This window comes from Nyctibius grandis, chromosome Z (genome assembly GCF_013368605.1).
Source record: "Nyctibius grandis isolate bNycGra1 chromosome Z, bNycGra1.pri, whole genome shotgun sequence".
NCBI classification, from domain to species: Eukaryota; Metazoa; Chordata; class Aves; order Nyctibiiformes; family Nyctibiidae; genus Nyctibius; species Nyctibius grandis.
The window spans coordinates 23690200-23708359 of NC_090695.1; the positions used below are offsets into that span (position 1 = coordinate 23690200).

The 18160-nt window shown below is 45.7% G+C and overlaps 1 protein-coding gene across 4 annotated transcripts in view; it reads left to right on the forward strand.

Annotated features, from left to right (window-relative positions):
* Positions 1 to 6346: 6346 nt before the first annotated feature.
* The window catches only part of SERINC5 (serine incorporator 5), a 42653-nt gene continuing 30839 nt past the window's right edge, over positions 6347 to 18160 (forward strand). For 3 of the 4 annotated variants that reach the window (XR_011050091.1, XR_011050090.1, XM_068423371.1), the window contains exons 1-2: positions 6347 to 6504; positions 16250 to 16393. Coding sequence is in view for 2 of the 4 variants with exons in the window: in XM_068423371.1 (XP_068279472.1) it covers positions 16325 to 16393 (69 nt within the window). In the remaining 2 variants the exon portion in view is untranslated. The remainder of the gene's footprint in view (positions 6505 to 16249; positions 16394 to 18160) is intronic. The other variant, XM_068423372.1, reaches the window with a different exon arrangement.

An 18160-nucleotide genomic window follows, 5' to 3' on the forward strand; every position in this document is an offset into this window, starting at 1 on the left:
GCACAGCCTAGGAAAACCTTCTGTTGATTCTTATCTTCCCAAAGACCTTCTGGGAATTAGATTTGTTCCTTCTGTTGCCCACCACCACTACCAGGAAGGCTCCAGAAGCAGCTCTGTTCTCGCTACCTTGAGAACTCAGCTTGGCCAAGCTTTGTTTGTCATATAATGCCAATTTCTCATTTTCAAGCTTCCCCAAGTAAAGCTGGAATAAAATCTCAGTTTTGATGCTATTGAACTAGTCTTATGTCATCTCTGTGTTCAATTCTAGTATTTTCATTTTTTTTCTTCTATTTGTGACCAGCTTATTCAGAAAATTTCTATTTATTTCCTTTTAGAAACTCTTACTCTTTCAAATAAAAGGACAAGGGATTGGAGCGGGGAGGGTTCTGTCTTTTCCTTCCAAAGAATCAAATCCACAGGCAGGCAGGTCCTGAATGAGGATTTTCTGAGAGACTTGCTGTGTGGTCAGCACAGAAGCCATCAGTGTTGTGACCATTTCCTCTAGCACTGTCAGCTCAAATTCTGCCTAGAAACCTTCACACTAACAGCAGTCATTACTGCGATAAGAACAGAATGGTATTCAGAGAAGGGAAGCGGAGAGGAGTCATTTCACTCTTACTTAGAAAGCATTAGTTGAATGTGGGTTATTGCCTACTACAAGAGATTTGTGCCCCTTCAGTAGTGTAACTGACAGTTACACTAAGCTGACTTTGACAGCAGGTTGTGAGTGATGTGCTTTGGTTTTGGGAAACTCCAGTTTGGGCCAGGCTGGTAGGCAGGTACCCTCAAAGAGTATTTATGCCATCCTGCATGGACTTGCCATCCGTGAATGAATCTCTCTCTCTCTCTCTTTTTTTTTAAGGAAAAAGTTCACTGACAATCTGGCAATTCTGAAGAAGTCTACTACTGGGTTGACAAATGTAAAACTGTTGTTTTCTTGCTACTTGAAACTTACCCATATGTTCAGGAACTTCTTCTGGTTTTCTCACATCAGCATCCTGAGGAGGTCAACAGTGCAGAAAGACAGTGCCACCATGTTTTTTATCTTTATATGTGATAGTAGAAACCGATTTTAATCTCGCAGACATAACTGCAGGAGTTGAAATACTCATTTACAAGCGGAGCACTTTTCCCTGCCACTAGAGGCAGTGTCTGACAGAGAAATAAGGCAGATGGTCGGATGTGGTATCAGCTGTCTGATTTTAACCTAACACTTGTTTCGCCGAGAATCATCACTGCCAGCTTGAAGCTTCTTGTAAGGACAGAGAACGGGGCTGTCTCTCAGCACGCAGATTGAGCCTGCTTAACTTCATATTCTTGTAGAACTACTTTAATAAGACCCCTTATATTGACCTCATCTAGTAACTCGGGGGCACGCAGGCGTCCTTTCTTCCATCTTGTCACTCATTAACTCCAGTAAGACTTAGTGCCTCAAGCCAGCACCAGACTCCCTGCTGCTGGCTGGTTACCTGAGTGTCACAAATGTGTAAATGTGCTGGGAAACACTGCTGTCTCCTCTCTTCCTAGCACAATGTTTCCTTAGTGTCACGTGAGTTAAATGTCTATGTCAGTTACTGGTAAGGTAAAGGTATTAGCTGTGATTAAGAAACCTGAGACCTCATATAATAAAATTCTGCTTTAGGAATGAAAAGCTATACTGCATACAGTTGCTGAGAGGTCAGAAAGAATGACATTTATAATTGACATTACATGGTATTGTGCTAAAAAGGGTCAACACAGAACATGCAATGCAGCACCTGGAGAGTTCAGTGCAAAGCTGTGTAATATTATTCTTCTGTACTTTGGTTACAAAAATTAACCTACTCAGAAGGGTTTAGTTGGTGCATTTCCTTAACAGACAATGCAGATTTTAATCCACTTTAACACTGGAGTGAAAAAACAACTAAGCAACCAGTTTATTAAACTATCATTCTTGAAATAAAAGGGGGTTTTAAAGCAGATTTGCCTGGAAATACCAGCCTTGTAGGTTTTTTAATACTAAAATCTTCAAATGCTACGAAATCCTTTCTTTCAAGTCCAACAAATTATTTAAAACATATCATTTGATCAGAATCTAATCAGATCTAACGAAATTTGACTACTGAAGTGCATGGAATTTTTTTTTCCTTTTTTTTTTTTTTTTTTTTAAATTACTACTACCAGCTGGAAAAGATTAGTGTGAATTACAGAACACTAATAAAGACATAGTGGAAGATACCACCATTTTGCATTGTGACCAACCTGATATTGTGGAAGGGCTAGTTACATCTGCATGTCTGGCCCCATGTGCACTGACAGCCTCTGTCATCAGCCCCATCTCAGAGATTTATAGTTGCAGGTTGCTCTTGCCTTGCACTGTCAGGTCGTTCAGTGCTCTCTTTGCTATTATAGTTGCTCTGTGTGCCTCCCCACACCTCCACACACAGCCTTGAAAGCGATCATCCAATTATAGCAGTCACAAATAGTGGGATATTCCCACTTGCTTTTGGTCAGGTCTACAGCTGGGCTGTACTGTGCTGTGGCAGCTAGTCCTGGTGTGATTCCTAGATATACTGGCTTTTGGAAGATGTCCAAAGGTCATGGCTTCTGGAAGCCCTTGACTACCTAGGGGAATCTGGGGAGAAGTGGTCCATAATCCAGGTGCTTGTGTATACTTAGAAAAAAAATGAGAGGGTCATTGGTTTATTATGGGCTGCAGCCACCTAGACTGCAAGACAAAGATGGTCTTGCAGTCACACACAAAAAAACCTCACAGGTGGTAAATAAATTATTTTTACTGTCTGATCACACCTTTGCATGGTGCTCCCCTTTACTGGAATACTTTTTCCACAGCAGTTAAGTCATTAGCTGTGTAAGAGGTCCATTTGGGATCAGAGTGGTGGTTTCTAGAACATATGCATGCACAGGCACAGACTTTTCCCCTCCTTCCCATAACCACATTTTTGACTGGTGTCTAATTGCTAGGCTCAAGTAAAATATACATTTACCGAAAAAGCAGTTTCACATCTTTTGTATTTTAACAGGCATATAAAGTCTAAATTTACACTATAAAAATGAACTAATTTTATGTAAGTGGCCACCATGATGTGTAACAGAATCTGGTTTTGTTTTCTTTCTGATTGCATTTACATTTGGAAAGGTTTTCTGTATTTTATTTCACCTGAAAAATAGCCAAGTGGTAGATTTCTCCTCATTGGATGCAGACTTTTTGTGCTCTTCTCTTTGCCAGCTGGCACAAAACAAAATCCTTTAATTACTGAAAAATCTTGAAATTACAGAAGATTGAAAGCATCATTCCAAGTTGCAGCTTCATTTCAGAAGGTGTGAACAAAACGGCACAATTCCTAATATTCTTACCCTAAAATACACTGAACTGGATCATACTATGCGAGTACTGAGGAAGCAGAGAGTCCTTGAGCATTCCTGGTAAGTTATGATTTCCCAGTGCTCTGCCAAGAAGCTTTCTGCTTCACCACTAACATCTTTTGAGTTCTCTATACAGGTAGTAATACTGCATTCTTCACACAGTGAAAGGGGACAGTGAGAACCTCTGCTTCTGTTATGATAATACATGTAGAAATGATTTGGGAATGAGTAAAGCAGATGCATGTAAAGGTGCAACATCTGCAAGTGAAACTCCAGTTGGGATCCAAGGGTAATGCCTTTCCTGGTGACTTGAGCAAAGCTGATGTGCCGGTGTGTACGAAACAGGGCTGGGTATCTTGCAGGCAGAGTTTTGTAGGTTGCCTAAAGGTAAGTGGCTCAAAGAGACATGCTTCTGGGGCTTCAGGTTCTGCTCATCTGCTCTGCTTGCCTGCATGCTGAGTGAGGAAAGTGGCTTGCTCCCAGGGCACAACTGGCTTCTTACCAGGACTTTTTCTGGGAAGTGCCACATGGTTACAACTTCTAACAGAGTGCTTTCCTTTGCTCCTTGCTCCCCAGTACCTGAACTGAGACCAGAGTTTTAACCCCATTCCCGGGTACTCCTTGGCTGTCTTACTTCCTACAGGGACAGTTCTTGCTCCCATTCTGCCTGACTCATTAAATCTCTGTAAATCTATGTTTGTAAAATTCCTTATACAAAGGAAGGCCAAAGCATCCTGCCTTTCTCTACTGATGCTATGGATTCCTAGTCCTTTGAAAGCCCTGAATCAGAATTAGCATCTCTTCAAAGAGACAGTCTTTACCTTGCCAAAAGGAAAACTTTGAGGCAGGAATTACAGGTTGAAGATTTCTGGCCAGTAAATCACATTAGGGGAACACAATAGCCTTTTTTGATTTCAGAATATGTATTTGATGGGTAGACCTTATTCTAAATGCATGGATAGATTCAGAGTGACAGTTCTTTTCATGCAGTAACATCTGCTCATTGCTTTGCTATTAGCCTGCTTAATGCTTGCCAGCAGCACAGCAGGAAAGTTCAAGCCTTTCTGCTGACGAATTTTTCACTTAAAAAGCCAAGTCAGAGCACCCCAGGGCTCTGCGGGTGCTTTGACTAACTGATTGGAAAGTCTGTTACAGAGCTCTGCTGTTTTCTTCATTGCAGAGGCTGGATTTATTCGTGTCAGTGATAACAGTGTTGGCATTAACAGACCTGCACAGAGCAGTGAATTGAAATGGGGTTCCCCATCCAGTGAATGCTTGTTGCTATCACAGACATGCTGACGTGGGGTACAGCCACTTGTACTCTTCCACCGTACCTGTATGTCACCTTCACCAGCTTCTCTTTGCAAGACAGTTTCATTATTAAAATAAACCTCAGATTATCCTTCATGTTTTGAGTTGATTTTTGCAGATGTGCAAATTAAGCGAAGCCTGACTAGTCAGATTCTTGTGATTGATTGTATAAGAAATCTGGAACAGAAATAGAAGATGAACGCAGTTTTGCTGAGTTCTTATTATGCTGTGATGCTTATGTTTCCATGTCTTAACAACATGCTTCAAGAACCTGACTACGTTTCAAAGTTAAAAACACCAGTGTTTTTCCATTGCTTGTTTGCTGGCCACACTGCTTTCCCATCTGTTGTTCAATTCTCAATTCTTTCTCTTCAGCACTGCCTCTGGAGAGAAGAGCTGTAAATCAGAGAAGGTGTGCTGAGACTCCAGCCCCCAGTCCTGACTTGAGGAGTCCTCAGCTGGGGCTTTTGCTGCTCCTACAGAGCAGGAGTGTCAGCCGCACCAGTGCCTGAACTGTGGTGGGGTCCTCTGGGATGCCCACAAGCTGGTGTCTTTTGCAGCTAAATAACCATCTGGTTGACAGAATTAATATTACAACAGTGGTAAATACCCTGTCTCTAACTGAGTATATGCAGATGGTAGAGCACCATTAAAAATAAAAGCACGTCTGCTTTTTATAAGCTGAACCCTTATGGTAACCCCAGTCTCTTCAGTCCCCAGTATAACACCAAATTATGTCATGCCGATTCATCATACGAGCTGCTTCCTAGAGCATCGAGTTGCTGTTTGTTTGCACAAAGGAAGGAAGAGGAAGGGGTCTTATGCAATACATCCTGCAATCCACACGGATTTCCTTTTTGGTAGGTGTAGCTATGTTATCTACATGTACGTACCCATAAACGGTTTAATAGCTTCTGGTCGCACTGAATTCTTAAAGCTAGGGCAGTTTAAGACTAGAAATAAAGTTCAAAGTAGTCCTATATTAAATGTTATAGCGTACACGCACAGAGAGGCGACAAAGCAGCCAAGGCGAGGGAGTCTTTCCACAGAGACCTTCATTGCTACTATTGGTAGCTTCATCTGCAATAGCAAAGATATCCTATTGTCACAGAGGAAGCTGAGGAAGTGAATTCACTGAATTCAACTACTAATACCCCAGGTGTTTTGGAGGGTATATGAGCGGGCAAGTGATCTTAGCAGCGTCCTGGAGAGCAGGACAGCCTGCGGAGGGCGGTCTGCACGCATTCACCCTGCCTGTCCCCGCTGCAGAGGGAACTGCTGCTTCTGCTGGCTCGGGCAAGCGAAACCAGGACGTCCAAGCCTACCGCACTGACTGCGGCGGCCCACAAACGCGCTGGCGCCTTCCGCCCGGGCCCGGCAGGGAGGGTGGGTGCTCTCCCCACCTGCGGACGTGGGGGTCCCGGCTGGGAGGGTGTCCCCTCGCTCCGGCGGGGCAGGCCGGCTGGCGAGGCCGGCCGGAGGGAGCAGCGACAGACGCAAGAGCCGCTGCGGGAAAGCGGGCACCGCGGCGCCCCTTACGCGGCGATCCGGGACGCGGAAACGGCGCGGACCCCCCAGGGCGGCCCCCCCCGCCGTCCGCCGCGCAGGCTGACGACAGCGGAAGCCGGCCGGCGGGGCCGAGCCGAGGGCGTCGCGGCCGGCAGCCGGGCAGAGGCGGTGCCGCTCCGCCCGCGGCGGCGGCGAACTCCGCGCTGCCCAGCCTGGCCCTACCCAGCCCGGCCCTTCCCGCTCCCGCATGAGGGAGGCAGCAAGGGATCCAGGCCGCGCCGCGCCGCCGGCATGTCCGCGCCCTGCTGCGCCGGCCAGGTAGGGGCCGAGGGGAGCGGGGAGGCGGCAGGTGTGCGCGGCGGGCGGCGCGGGCGCCGCACGCCTCCCCTGCGCCGGGCGGGGGATCGCCCGGGAGGACGGCGCTGGGGGCCCGCTCGCAGGCTCCGGCGGCAGTCACGGAGAGAGGGCAGCGAGGTCCTGGGGGAGCGCCCCGCGGGGCCGGGGTGGTGACAGCCCCGCCGCGGGGACGGGACGGGACAGGGCCGGGGGACCGCATCCCTCCGCTGCTCCTCGGCCGCAGCTTGGCGCTCCGCACGGCCAGCCTGCGGGGAGCCGGCCTCCCCAGGGCCGTGAAGGCGATAAAACAACGGCAGCGCTTCCAGAGGGGGCTGAGCCGAGTGCGGCGGGGGTGCCTTTCTGTAGAGCTTGTATCTTCAAGTGTTTACAGTGGTGTTTTTGCGGAGTTCCCTGGGTGAATTCCCCTCGCGTTCGGGAGGGCAGGCGGCTGCACGCTGCCGGGCTCCCCAGGGTGCGTGCGGGGAGCGGAGAGCGGCTCTGCCCGTGGGCGCCCGCCTCGGGAGCTGCGGTGAGGGACGGGAGGGGACGAGGACGTTGAGAGGAGCCTTCCCAAACACCTGCGTTGCAAGGGGTAGTTCCGAAAGGGGTGACGGAGACCTCTTAAAGCGATGAGAGGCTGTTAGATAATTGCTACTGGTGCCTGGTGGTCGGGAGATGAGACCCCACGGTGTAAGAAATGAAATGGTCTTAACTTCTCTCGTGGCTGCAGACTGCCTGGCACACCTCAGACCCTTTCACAGACTCCTCTAAATTTGGCTTGTGGAAAGATTCAGCAAGTGCAGGTGCTGGCGGAGGAAGTGAGAGATGAGAGCAAGTGGTGATGGAGGGTCTTGCAGGACCTACACCCTTCAGCATCCATGGGATCATGCACCGGTGCTCTGCATCTTACCGCGGTGCACCTGTTATCTTGATTAAATCTGTCCTGATGGTTGAAGGACTGTGGAATTGGAGGACAAGGGTTGTCCCGAGGCCATGTCCAGATCTCCTCCTTGGTTACACTGAAGGGAAGGACTTCTGTTCCTACTGGTTGTCTTTAGCCTGGTGTTAGACTGCATCTCCCCCAGACACTTTATTTTGTGCTTCATTTTCCCAAATCTCCACTTCTGCAATAGAAACCCATTCCTATTTGTCCTGTCTGCAACAGACTCGCCAGCGAGCTTATTCCTGTTGTTTTACATATTTAAACACCTTACGGTCCTAATTCTGTTGATATTTCCTCACTGGTCACTCTGCCCAACCTCAGCATCTGATTATTCTCTTGCTTTTGTGTGCACCACCTGCAAAAAATCTCAGATCTTTCCTGAAGGTTGAAATCACGGGCTAGATTTGCTCTTCTAGCTGCAGTTCTTTTAATCTTCAGTGGGCCGGGAGGAGTACTGAGCATGCCTCCACGTGCCTGTCCTCCGGGTGCTCCCGTGCGCCTCACCAAGCAGCCCTGGGTGGTCGTGGGGGACAGCAGTATCTGCATTTGCTGATATTCCTGTTAAAGCAGGGGGTCTCCCTGACTGCTGCTTCACATGCACTTTGGCAACGTGTGAAACAAGTTTTGGAGCAGCTCAACAGAGTGCTGTTAGTAGGTGCTGTTACTGCAGTGGTTCACGGCTGTTTGCATTTTCGTTGCTTTTTTGGTGTAGCTCCTGGAGAAGTAACTTAATACCAAGAGGATGAAATCGTTGTGAGACTCGTGTGGTGAATGGCATGGCTTTAGCATGACCAGACTTTGAGACATTCTTAAAGCCACTATTCCTACCCCTGGAGTAGTATCTAATAGTAATGTGTTCTATTGACACTGATGTGTCACTTTAGAGTCTGTAAATAAATTGAACTCCTTAGTGATGTTGGAGCCGAAACAAAAGCCCTAAAGTGGATGCAGTCATAGCGCCAAAATTATGCAGTACCCTGGGGAGATGTATTCTGCTGGCTCAAGCACTATTTTTGATGTAAGACTTATCTGTGCTAAATATGGCGTAATTGCTGGAGTTACACCAGCGAACTTAGTGTGGATAACCTTTTTATAGGCTAAGATGATAAATGGCATAAACCATGTTTCAATAGCATGCAGTGTAACTTTTTTAAAAGGAAAAATGGCCTTTGCCTTCATGACTTGATTTATTCCAACCTTGATGAGGGGATGTTTGTTTAACATAATTAATAACAAGAAAAACAAAAGGCATAGAAGTTTTACTTTCTCTCTCGACCCAACTTCCTCAGGCATTTTGTGGATACTGTTAATCAAGCTGGAAAATCAAGAAGGAATTTGGCCTCTACATAAATGTTCCCCCAAAGATGAAGTTAACCCTGACTCCAGAAACAGAGATGATGTGTTTGAGGAAAGATGGAGCTTTATACGAGTCCTGAAAAACAACACTCATGTTGGGTCCCTCCTTTTTCCCTAAAATATACTAGTTTGTACTGGGTTTGATATCCCATGAGGTGGGGGGGTTTTGTATGAACTATTTTTGCCCTGTACGTATCTTACCTCTGCGTCTCTGTTTCTGTGGATCAGCTCTCCTAGAACTGAGAACTTTGGTATTGTCCTTCTGAACTGTGAAAGTGCAATTATCTGTGGCTGATATCAAAGTTTTGTTGTGAGTTAACATCACATGACTATCCATTTTTTCTCCATTCGTAATGCCAGGAAATTTTCCTGGTGTGAAGAAGACGATGAATGATTGGTACTTTTGGTTTCGGGTCAAACTGTGCTCAACATCTAGTTGATGGTGCCTGTCAGAATAAATGCATTCAGGTTTCGCTGCCCAGATTCCTGCTGTTAAAGGATGCAGCGGCAAGCTGCCAAACTTCAGTGTACTTTGGTTATGCTGATTTTGCACTCAAAAATAATTTAAAATAATCTTAATTAACATTACTGTGTGATTTGTATCCTTGCCAAGCAGACCCTGGGAACTTGCTTTCAAGGAACTTGGCCATTTGTAAACTTTAATTTCTGCAGTTGGTTTATATCGGGTGACGTACAAGCTTGTTTTGAAGAGAATTGCAATTTTTAGGTTTCTGAGTTGTAATAAGCTTGCTAAATATTTCTTCTTTTGCTAGTGCTTCGTTGGTAGACCTATTTTGAGAATGCAGTGAGAGTACAGTTTGGCTTAGGCCTCCACAATGCTTTTGATTACATAAAAACATCTGCTTAAATTGACAGGAAACAGGATTTTACATTTGGCTTTTCTTAAGAAGTTATTCTCAAGTGAATAAAGTTGAGATCATAGTTAAGAAAAGCAGCTGTTGCAGAAAATCTTTATTACAATGAATATGTTTTTTTCCAGAGTTAAATAAATGTAATTAGATAGTTACCATTAATTTTTGGGGGGCAGTATGTTGTAGTTGGGTTGTTCAAGAAGATGGATTTTTCAATTAGAACTGGTAGTTATTAAAGCTTATAAAGCTATTTTTGTAGATCCGTTAAATCTTGAGTGCCTTCTTTTATACTGTTCTGCACTTAGAAATCATATCATGTAGTAAATGCAGTAAGATGTGCCGCAAGTTAGAGTATCAGATTTTCTTTTTTTTTTTTTGAAAAAAAAAAAAAGCTTTATTTGTAACATTGGCCTTGGCCAGTCTTATGACTTCTGGGGCTCATGGCTTTTGGGGCAAGGGAAGGAAGCCCCCCAAGTGCTTTAGGGCTGCCTGCCTCTCTGGCACTGCCTGTTTGCATCTGCAGGTTGAGAATGGGGCTTGCAGTCCTGACCTCATGGTTTCTTTCCATTACATGGTGAAAAGGGTGGCTCTGTCATCCTCGTCCAGGTTTGTGTCCTCTGAGGACGCCGGGGCATTGCTGGGGCATGTGCATGGTGTGATGTGCTGCAGCACTGTGGGATGGTGCCAGCAGTGTTCCTGGCTCTGCTCCTCGTGGTGCTCCACAAAACATGTCTCTCCTGCAACTGGTCTTCCTGGGTGAGAAGGGTTTGGTTTATTGTGTTTAACCTGAGCCAGTCAGTTAAAAAAAGAAAGAGAAATTTAGCTCTGGGTCTTACCCCTCTCACCTGCCTTTCCATGCGCCTGCCACTGCTATTAATCATGACTGTAGATGAAACTAGCTGTCTGAGGTCTGATGTGGAGTATTGTAGTGTACTCCACTTAAATACAGTTAGGAAAAACAGACTGGGGAAGGACTTTTTCCCTGTTTGCAGAGACATGGAGTTTTTGTTTTAAACAAATGGTTACCTGAATATCTGAATTAGCAAAGCGTAGTTTTCTGCAGCTTTGTTCACTGAGGTTGGTATCTTATGTTGATTCCCTTTCTAATAAATACTGAACTTGTGTTGCAGCCTTTTCCTTGCTCAGGGTTGAGAAATCATTTTTCTCTGCTAAACCTTTTGCCTATTTTCAAGGAAATTGTAAGAACATGGTATCTTTGAGGCCCCCATCTGCCTGCCATACCTTGATAAAATTTGCTGCTGGATTCAAAAGTGATTAGAAGGGGAGGGAAAGGCAACCAAACGACAGTGAGATCCTCGAAGCGTTGCATCACTTGACACTTGCATTGCTAGGTTGGAATCCTTTCCCTGCCACTGCATAAGAGGCAGAAGATACTCTTTCTAATTCTAGGCAGAAGATAGTCTTTCTCAGTCCTGCTTAATTTTACATTGCTGCCTAATTTTTTCTTAGCCTTTTCCTCTCAGGTCTCACAAGTTTGTTGCATTGTGTGTTTAAATAAACAGCTTAAATACCCACGGCTCTATAGCTGTGGAGTAAAGGCAGTATAAGAGCAGGGCCTTCACTTATAAGGGCAGGGGGATACTTTACTGCAGAAGGATATAAATCCTACTGTTGCTTTTATTTTAATTTTTGTATTGATACAAAAATCGGAAATCTCTGAACCCCCTTGCTTTCTAACTTTCCTCACTGAAGTGGGAAGCTAGGTGCGGCTAGGTAAAGAGTCCGAAAGAAAATTCAATAACTCCAGAGTGTTATTAAGCAGGAATTCTTTATTGCAGCGCTGGGCAGCACTGGGGATTACCCACCATGAGTGCTCTGCCAATTTCGCAGATTTTCAGAGTCTATATACTGTAAAGTCATATATAGTCATAGGATTTCCGAGAACTCATTTACATAACCATGAGATATGCAAATGTCTGCTTCGCATGCGCAGTCGTTTTCTCTGGTGGTCGTCAGGGGTCTTCAAATGAAGGCCGTTAGTCTTCCTCACTGTGTTCGCTGACTGACCCCTGTTTCTGCGCAAACTCATTCCGGGGATCATGTAGGCCATGTCCTTCGAGGCAGCTGTTGCAACTCTCTTATCTTTAGGTTTCTGTGCCTCTGTTTTCCCAAAGCCAAGTTGTCTGAAGTGAAATGCAACCATCTTAATTAAAACTATATTCTCAAGGCCCAATTCTCTAAAGTGAGAACATCCCAGAGCCTCCTTATCTTACAGCCATTACTGCTCTCCAAATTCAAAGGCTTTCCTTTGTTTAGTTGAGCACACAGGATAGTTGAGCAATTGAGGTATTTACAACATCCCCCTTGCTCTTGGGGCCCCAACCATTTCAGTATGTATAGGTGTTCCACGGTGTTTTTCCGTTATTGAGACTTACAATGGATGCACTCTCAGTTGCAGGTGCAAGACATACTTGTTTCAGGAGAGCGATTGAAGAAAAGCCTGAGCTATGACTGCAGTATAAGCTGAAAGTCTCCTCCGGACCTGGCAACTGCTGTCATCCCAAACGTGTGCTGAGGCTGGATGGTGTTCTCAACTTAGCCATGTGAAGACACTTAGACCTTAGGTTGCTTCCAAGGTTCTTCTCATACCTGAGTTAATGGCGCTTCTGTTTCTTTCTGTTTTGACGTGTTAAATGCCTGGCCTCCTAGATTTTTAGGCTGTGGTCAGCCATTCTGCTGACTGAATTTGACCTACTGCACTGTTCAGGTCACCCAAGAGACAGGCTTCAACATCAGCATGTGCTACAGCATGAGGCAGGGGGGGACAGAGCCAGACAGAGCTCTGGGGACTGTAGCATTTACCCATGACAGCAGCTGTGGGAAGGTGGGTCCATGTTTATTTTGAAGGGAGTCCTGACACACCTAGCAATCCCATTGTCACTTTGATTAGTGATAACTATGCTGGGATTGGTGTTTGCAGTTTAGTGATTGGAACTTCCAGCAATTAGAGATGGCATATGGTCAAGTATTTAAACATGCAAATGTTCACAGTCTGAAAATGGAAAGTTTTGCACTTCTTTCTGTCCAGTAGGGCTGATCCAAAATGTGTCAAACTGTCATCTCTCACACTGAGTTCTAACAAGAACCATTCTTAACATTTTCTGAAGGGACCTATCTCGTGTTTTTTTTTCTTTGGCTTTGAGTACTGGCAAAACAGTGGTTTAGGAATACTATTCAAGATACTTCTTGAGTAGTCATTGTATTTAAAAATGCTGATCAAGAAGTAAGCAATGGGAAGATGTGAGCAGGCTCTGTTTTGAACCTGCCAATCGGGAAATGTGTGTAAGGTTGGCTGTTGTGACACTGATCTAAAGTGGGACGTCTTTAGCAATGATTTGAGCAGGTAGATTTTTTTGTACTCTCATATGGTGCGAAATAGTTAATGTTTTGTACCAATTTATTGCCTTTTGTCACTTTGTACAAAATGTTAATGGTTTTTTTTCCCTCACCTTAAAGTTCTCTTGAACTCAGTACAGAAAGCACCTTTTAAAGACACAACATCTTTGTGCAACAGCTCAGAGCTGTCTGTTTATTTGGAAGTGAAGCAGCTGTTCCAGCTACATGCTTTTAAGTCAATGCATACAGAAGTTTCAGTGGTACATGGACTTAAACAGTTACTGTCCTGCACTTGGTTCTCTGTCCCTGACCATGCACCATGTTGCATCTGTGTGTACCGTTCTTCTAGAGTCCTGGTTTTGAACATCAGAGCTAACCTGGAGAAAATCTTCTTGCTGTATGAAGTGATGGACTCAAATTGTCAGACTTTGCCGTTGCTGACTTGTCTTTCATCTTCCAGTTGCTCTGTTAGTAGCTTCTCTGCTGTGAAAGGCGGCGAAGTGGCTGCAGCATGAGCTGGAACAACCTGCACATGAGAAAACTGTGAAATATGAAATGATAGAAAAGGACCGTTGAACCTGTCACCCAGTGGAGGTTGCTCTCAGTGAAGATTGTCAAGGGATCAATGCAAAGAAGCTTCAGGATCAGGTCACTGATGAGAACAGTGACCTGTTTTCATCAGTGACTTAAGAGTACATTTAAAATTGCTCCCAAAAGCAGACAGGCGTGATGGAAGGACTGGTGTAACCCAGATGGCATGACCGCAGTGGAAATAAACCACACCTTTTAAGTACATCCAGCTGGCTGGTTGCCTGCGCAAGGTGTGCATGGAGGGCAGGCTGCTCCCACAGCGTGGGGTGCTGCGGGGCAGAGTCTCACCCCCTCTTCGGCTGCGTGCAGGGGAGAGGAGTGAGGTGACTTGCTGGGCTGATGATGCTGCCATGATTTTGTAGAAGGGGCTGGGGAAGTTTGTGGGGATGCAGGAAAAAAACCTGAACAGCTTAGGTTGCTGGGAGGAGAAGTCTTAAAGCCTTCAAATGAAACTGAGGGCAAATGGTTTGGATTCCTTCTTTCATAAGCAGGGAGAAAAGACCAGGTAATTCAAAGGCTCTTATAGCTAGTGAAGAAAGCCTCACCAAGATCCAGGGCCTGGGAACTGTAGCAGACAAGTTAGAAGGGCACGGGGCGGGGGGGTTTGCTGTTTTTCATGACAGGTGTAAGTAACCAGAGGGGCAGACAGCCCACCTCATACTGCTGTCAAATCCAGATGGTCTATGCTAATGGAAAATAGCTGTACCACTGGGGAACTGGGTGGTGGGATACACTGCAAGGCTCAGGTCAGACTAAGCCATTCTCTTGATTTTTCCAAGATCATCAGGAGAAGAGTAGTTGGGCGGTCTTTAATTTAGACGTTCTGCAGTGACATTATTTTCTAGTGCTGATCTGAGTCACCACGTAGTAACATTTGAGCATAGAGACAAGTCAATCATCCTCAGTTCAGCTTAACTTCAGCTCTGCCGGCGCCTGGCAAAGGCTTGCCCACGTTTTAGCTCTTGGCATAGCTGTCCTCGACACTGCTTTCTCACCTAGGTTTTGAGCTGCTTGGTGCTGTATGGCAGTTCTGCCCCGTGGTGCAGGGCACAAGCCCTTCGCTTTGGAAACTCAGCCCCGGGCAGGAAAGCCTCACTGGAAAGTGGTGTTCAGGCAGTGACTAGGCTGACGTGACTTTCCTCTGAAGTCGGTTTTAATTTTGCACAGTTTGCAGTGTGAGGTGTGCTCCCAAAAATAGGTCGTCAGTTGATTAACTGGTATGATGGTCACAAAACCTTTTGGCTTAAGCCACATGATGAGTCTTAATATTAAAGAAGAAGCAGTGAAAAGCCTCTTAAGTCAGACAAAGGGCAAAATAAAGCCTCTTCAGTGAATTTAATTACTTCACAGGGACAAACCACTCTGTAATCATGTGATCAGTTGAAGAAACCTTTGCAAAATGTGCATGCGTAAAAGGTGGGGTTTCAATAATAGTCTGAGCCCAGCTCCTAACGCTTGGGATACCTGGCATCAGGTGTCTCTTCTTTTCATGAACCAGTGCACTAACAAAATGGTTGGCTTCCTAGACATTCTTCCCTGAAACTAGAAGTCCAAGGGCAGGTGTGTAGCCAATGCAGGACATTATTTGTGCAGGGCTAGCTGCTTTGCTCTTCCAGCCTGTGTTGATGCTGCATGTAGCTGTGAGAGTAGGTGTTTGGGTGTTTTTGATAGACGTTGGTGTTAACAGCTCAGTGACTGCATTATCTACAAATCTTATGGCCCAGATAATGCTGGTAGTCAAGTAATCAAGCTGTGCATGAAAAAAGAAGCTGCTCTAGGCCCCCTTAAAAAGAAGCTTCAGCAAGGCATATTCCTGTGCTCCTGGACAGGCCAGAAGGCATGTGGTCTTCCTGGCCACTCCAGCTGGGCGGTCAGTTAGGAGGGAAGAGATGAAACGCTGCTAAGTCTTCGTTTCATTTAAGTATGCACTTTTTTTTTTAATGTGCTCTTCTTCCCTCTGATTTTTACCATTTCTGCTGAAGTCTCCCAAAAGGAAGAGTGTTTTGTTGTGATAAGCTTGATACTTCCCTATGGTTTGTGTATTTTAAAAATACCATAGGCTATTTTGGGCAGTGATTCTGAAACTCCTCACTTTGTTTTAATGGCTACGCAAAATATTTTCTAAGACCTTTGAGACTTTTTTTGGAAACATCTGTGGAAAATACCTTCTAAAAATGTCACTGTCTCTACAAAAGCAGTAGACAGGACATGTTCACTTTACTTCTCAGTCTTGTATGTAAATAGTTAGGTGTGTGCTTAATATTACTGTCACACCTCATTCCACTGATTTATCAGGTTGGATCCCAGCTTGCAAAAATCAAGACTTGTGTGCGTGGCAGATGTTAAGTGTGTGTTGGTGAAGTATTCATTGTCGGGAGCCGATAGCTCGCGCACTAGTGGGTAAGCCTGCTTTTATCCTGTTTTGTAGTGTGTCTAACTCTTGTTAACCATAGGTACTCCTCAGGCTGGCTTAAGATGGGAGCGTGCAAGCGTGTCCAGGCCTGCCTGTACTTGGAGAAGTGGTTTGCACAGACTAGGGCTGTTATATAGTCTGATTGCTTCTGCTCCTCACTGGGTGGATGTAAAAATTATTCCTTTGCATTCGCAGGAACCTACGGCACTCAGATCGAGTGAGGTGGTAGGAAAACGCCACTGAAACGTCTGTTCAGAGAAGGGTTAAAGCATGGAGGACTGCTGTGAGGCATTCATCTCTGCTCTCCCCTCCCCGCGCACTGTGCCCTCACGTGAAATGGTAAAACTGTTTCTGCTGTTGCATAATAAATCAGCAGCTGAGAAGGATTGATATGTCATTTTTCTTTTTTTTTTTTTTTTTTTTTTTTTTTTAGCCAGTAGGTTGCTTTGTTTGATCACCCCCCGCAGCAGGAACAACTGTCAGGGCCAGTGAGGTACTGGTGCCAGGGTAGGAGAGAGTGAGCAGCCGGCAGAGGAGAAGGGCGGGGGGGAGCCAGTGGCTGTTAAGCCAGCCTGGCTACCAGGAGAAATGTCTGTGAAACGGCGCTTTGAGTATTTTTTAACGCAAAAATTTCCCACGCAGCTTTCCACAGCTGCTGTTGTGAAACCAGTCAGGTCAGCCATCATCCAGGCAGTTCAAATCGTGGCGCGGGCTGTTTTCAAGTGCACTAGGTTTTCAAGTTTTGGGATCTCGGGCAAGCTGGCACTGCACCCTCCTTCAGCTCTGAAAGAGTAGTGCCAAGCAAAGCAAGCAGCCCGTCTGATGCTGTGGAGGCCTGGCGTTGGGGTGGGTGGCGTGAGGGGGCTGGCTGATCGTCAGTATTTGTGGAAAGCATAAATATTTGCGTAGCGCTTGTAGTTATTGTCAGACTGTGGTGTTCACCCTGTGAGGAGATATAAAGCTAGAGAGGGAGCCGGGGTGGCTGTATTTGCTGCCTGACTCATGGGAGCCTTTGGATGAGAAAGACTTGAAGCCAGAACCTGCTGCAGCATGGCAAACTCCTGCCAGAGCAGCCTGGCTTTCGGGCGCCACTGCACTGGGCTCTTGGGGACCCAGGACTTGGAAGGATCACGGGACTTTGAAGGAGCTCTGTAGGTACGGACCAGGATTTTCAAGGCCTTGCCTGCTGGCAGCGATCGCACACATTGGGTTGTCTGGGTTGTCCTGAAAACCACACAGCGCCTTCCTTCTGCAGAACCCGTCCTTTGGAGGAGCTTTGGTTTAATGATAAGCTAAAGCTGTAGAAGATTTATGACATTGCTTGCTTTTTTCCACAGCCCAGTTTTTTAACATCGAAGAATTTGTTACCAGTTTGCATCTCTGCACCGGTGGGTCCTGATCCCCTGGGCAGACCCTCGCTGTGGTCAAAAGGCAGAGGCGAGGTGAGATGGGCTGTGCCCATGGCCAAGCATGCGGCATCAGAGGGACCGCGTAATTCAGCTGTACGTTGACCGCACCTTTTAACAGAGAACTCGTTGTAGAGGGAGTCTGTCACCCAAAGATAACATCTTTGGAACCTCTCTGATCGGTAGGTTGTGGCCAGCATCTTACTCTTTGGGACAGAGACTGTTTTCATCTATTTTTGGATAACACCTATTTCATTGCAGCCCACTCTGGAATGTAGTTAGTCATAACCAGAGTTTAAAAAAGAAAAAAATAACCAACAAAAAAACCCAAACCCACCAAATTTGGGCCTGTGGCTGAATAACCTAACCAACTTTCAATGGTTTCCACAGCTATTCAGAGTGCTTAAAGAGGAGTACATTTGAAAAAAGATGGAGACACTGGTATTTTTCACAAATGTTGCGAATTTATAGGGTATGTGCTCAGTCTTAGAAACTATCATTAAAGCCTCTCTGAGTCATATGGAACAGTGCATAAACAAGCTGTATATTCTATTTAAGTATTTGTTGCTTTAAATAGCAGCTCCAGGGACCCAGGACTGGAATAGCAGACATGTTGCTGGACATAGATGAGGTTTCACTGGCAGAGCTCTCTAGCACCTGGTTTAGGAAAATGTTGTTCCCCTTACAAATGCCAAGCTGC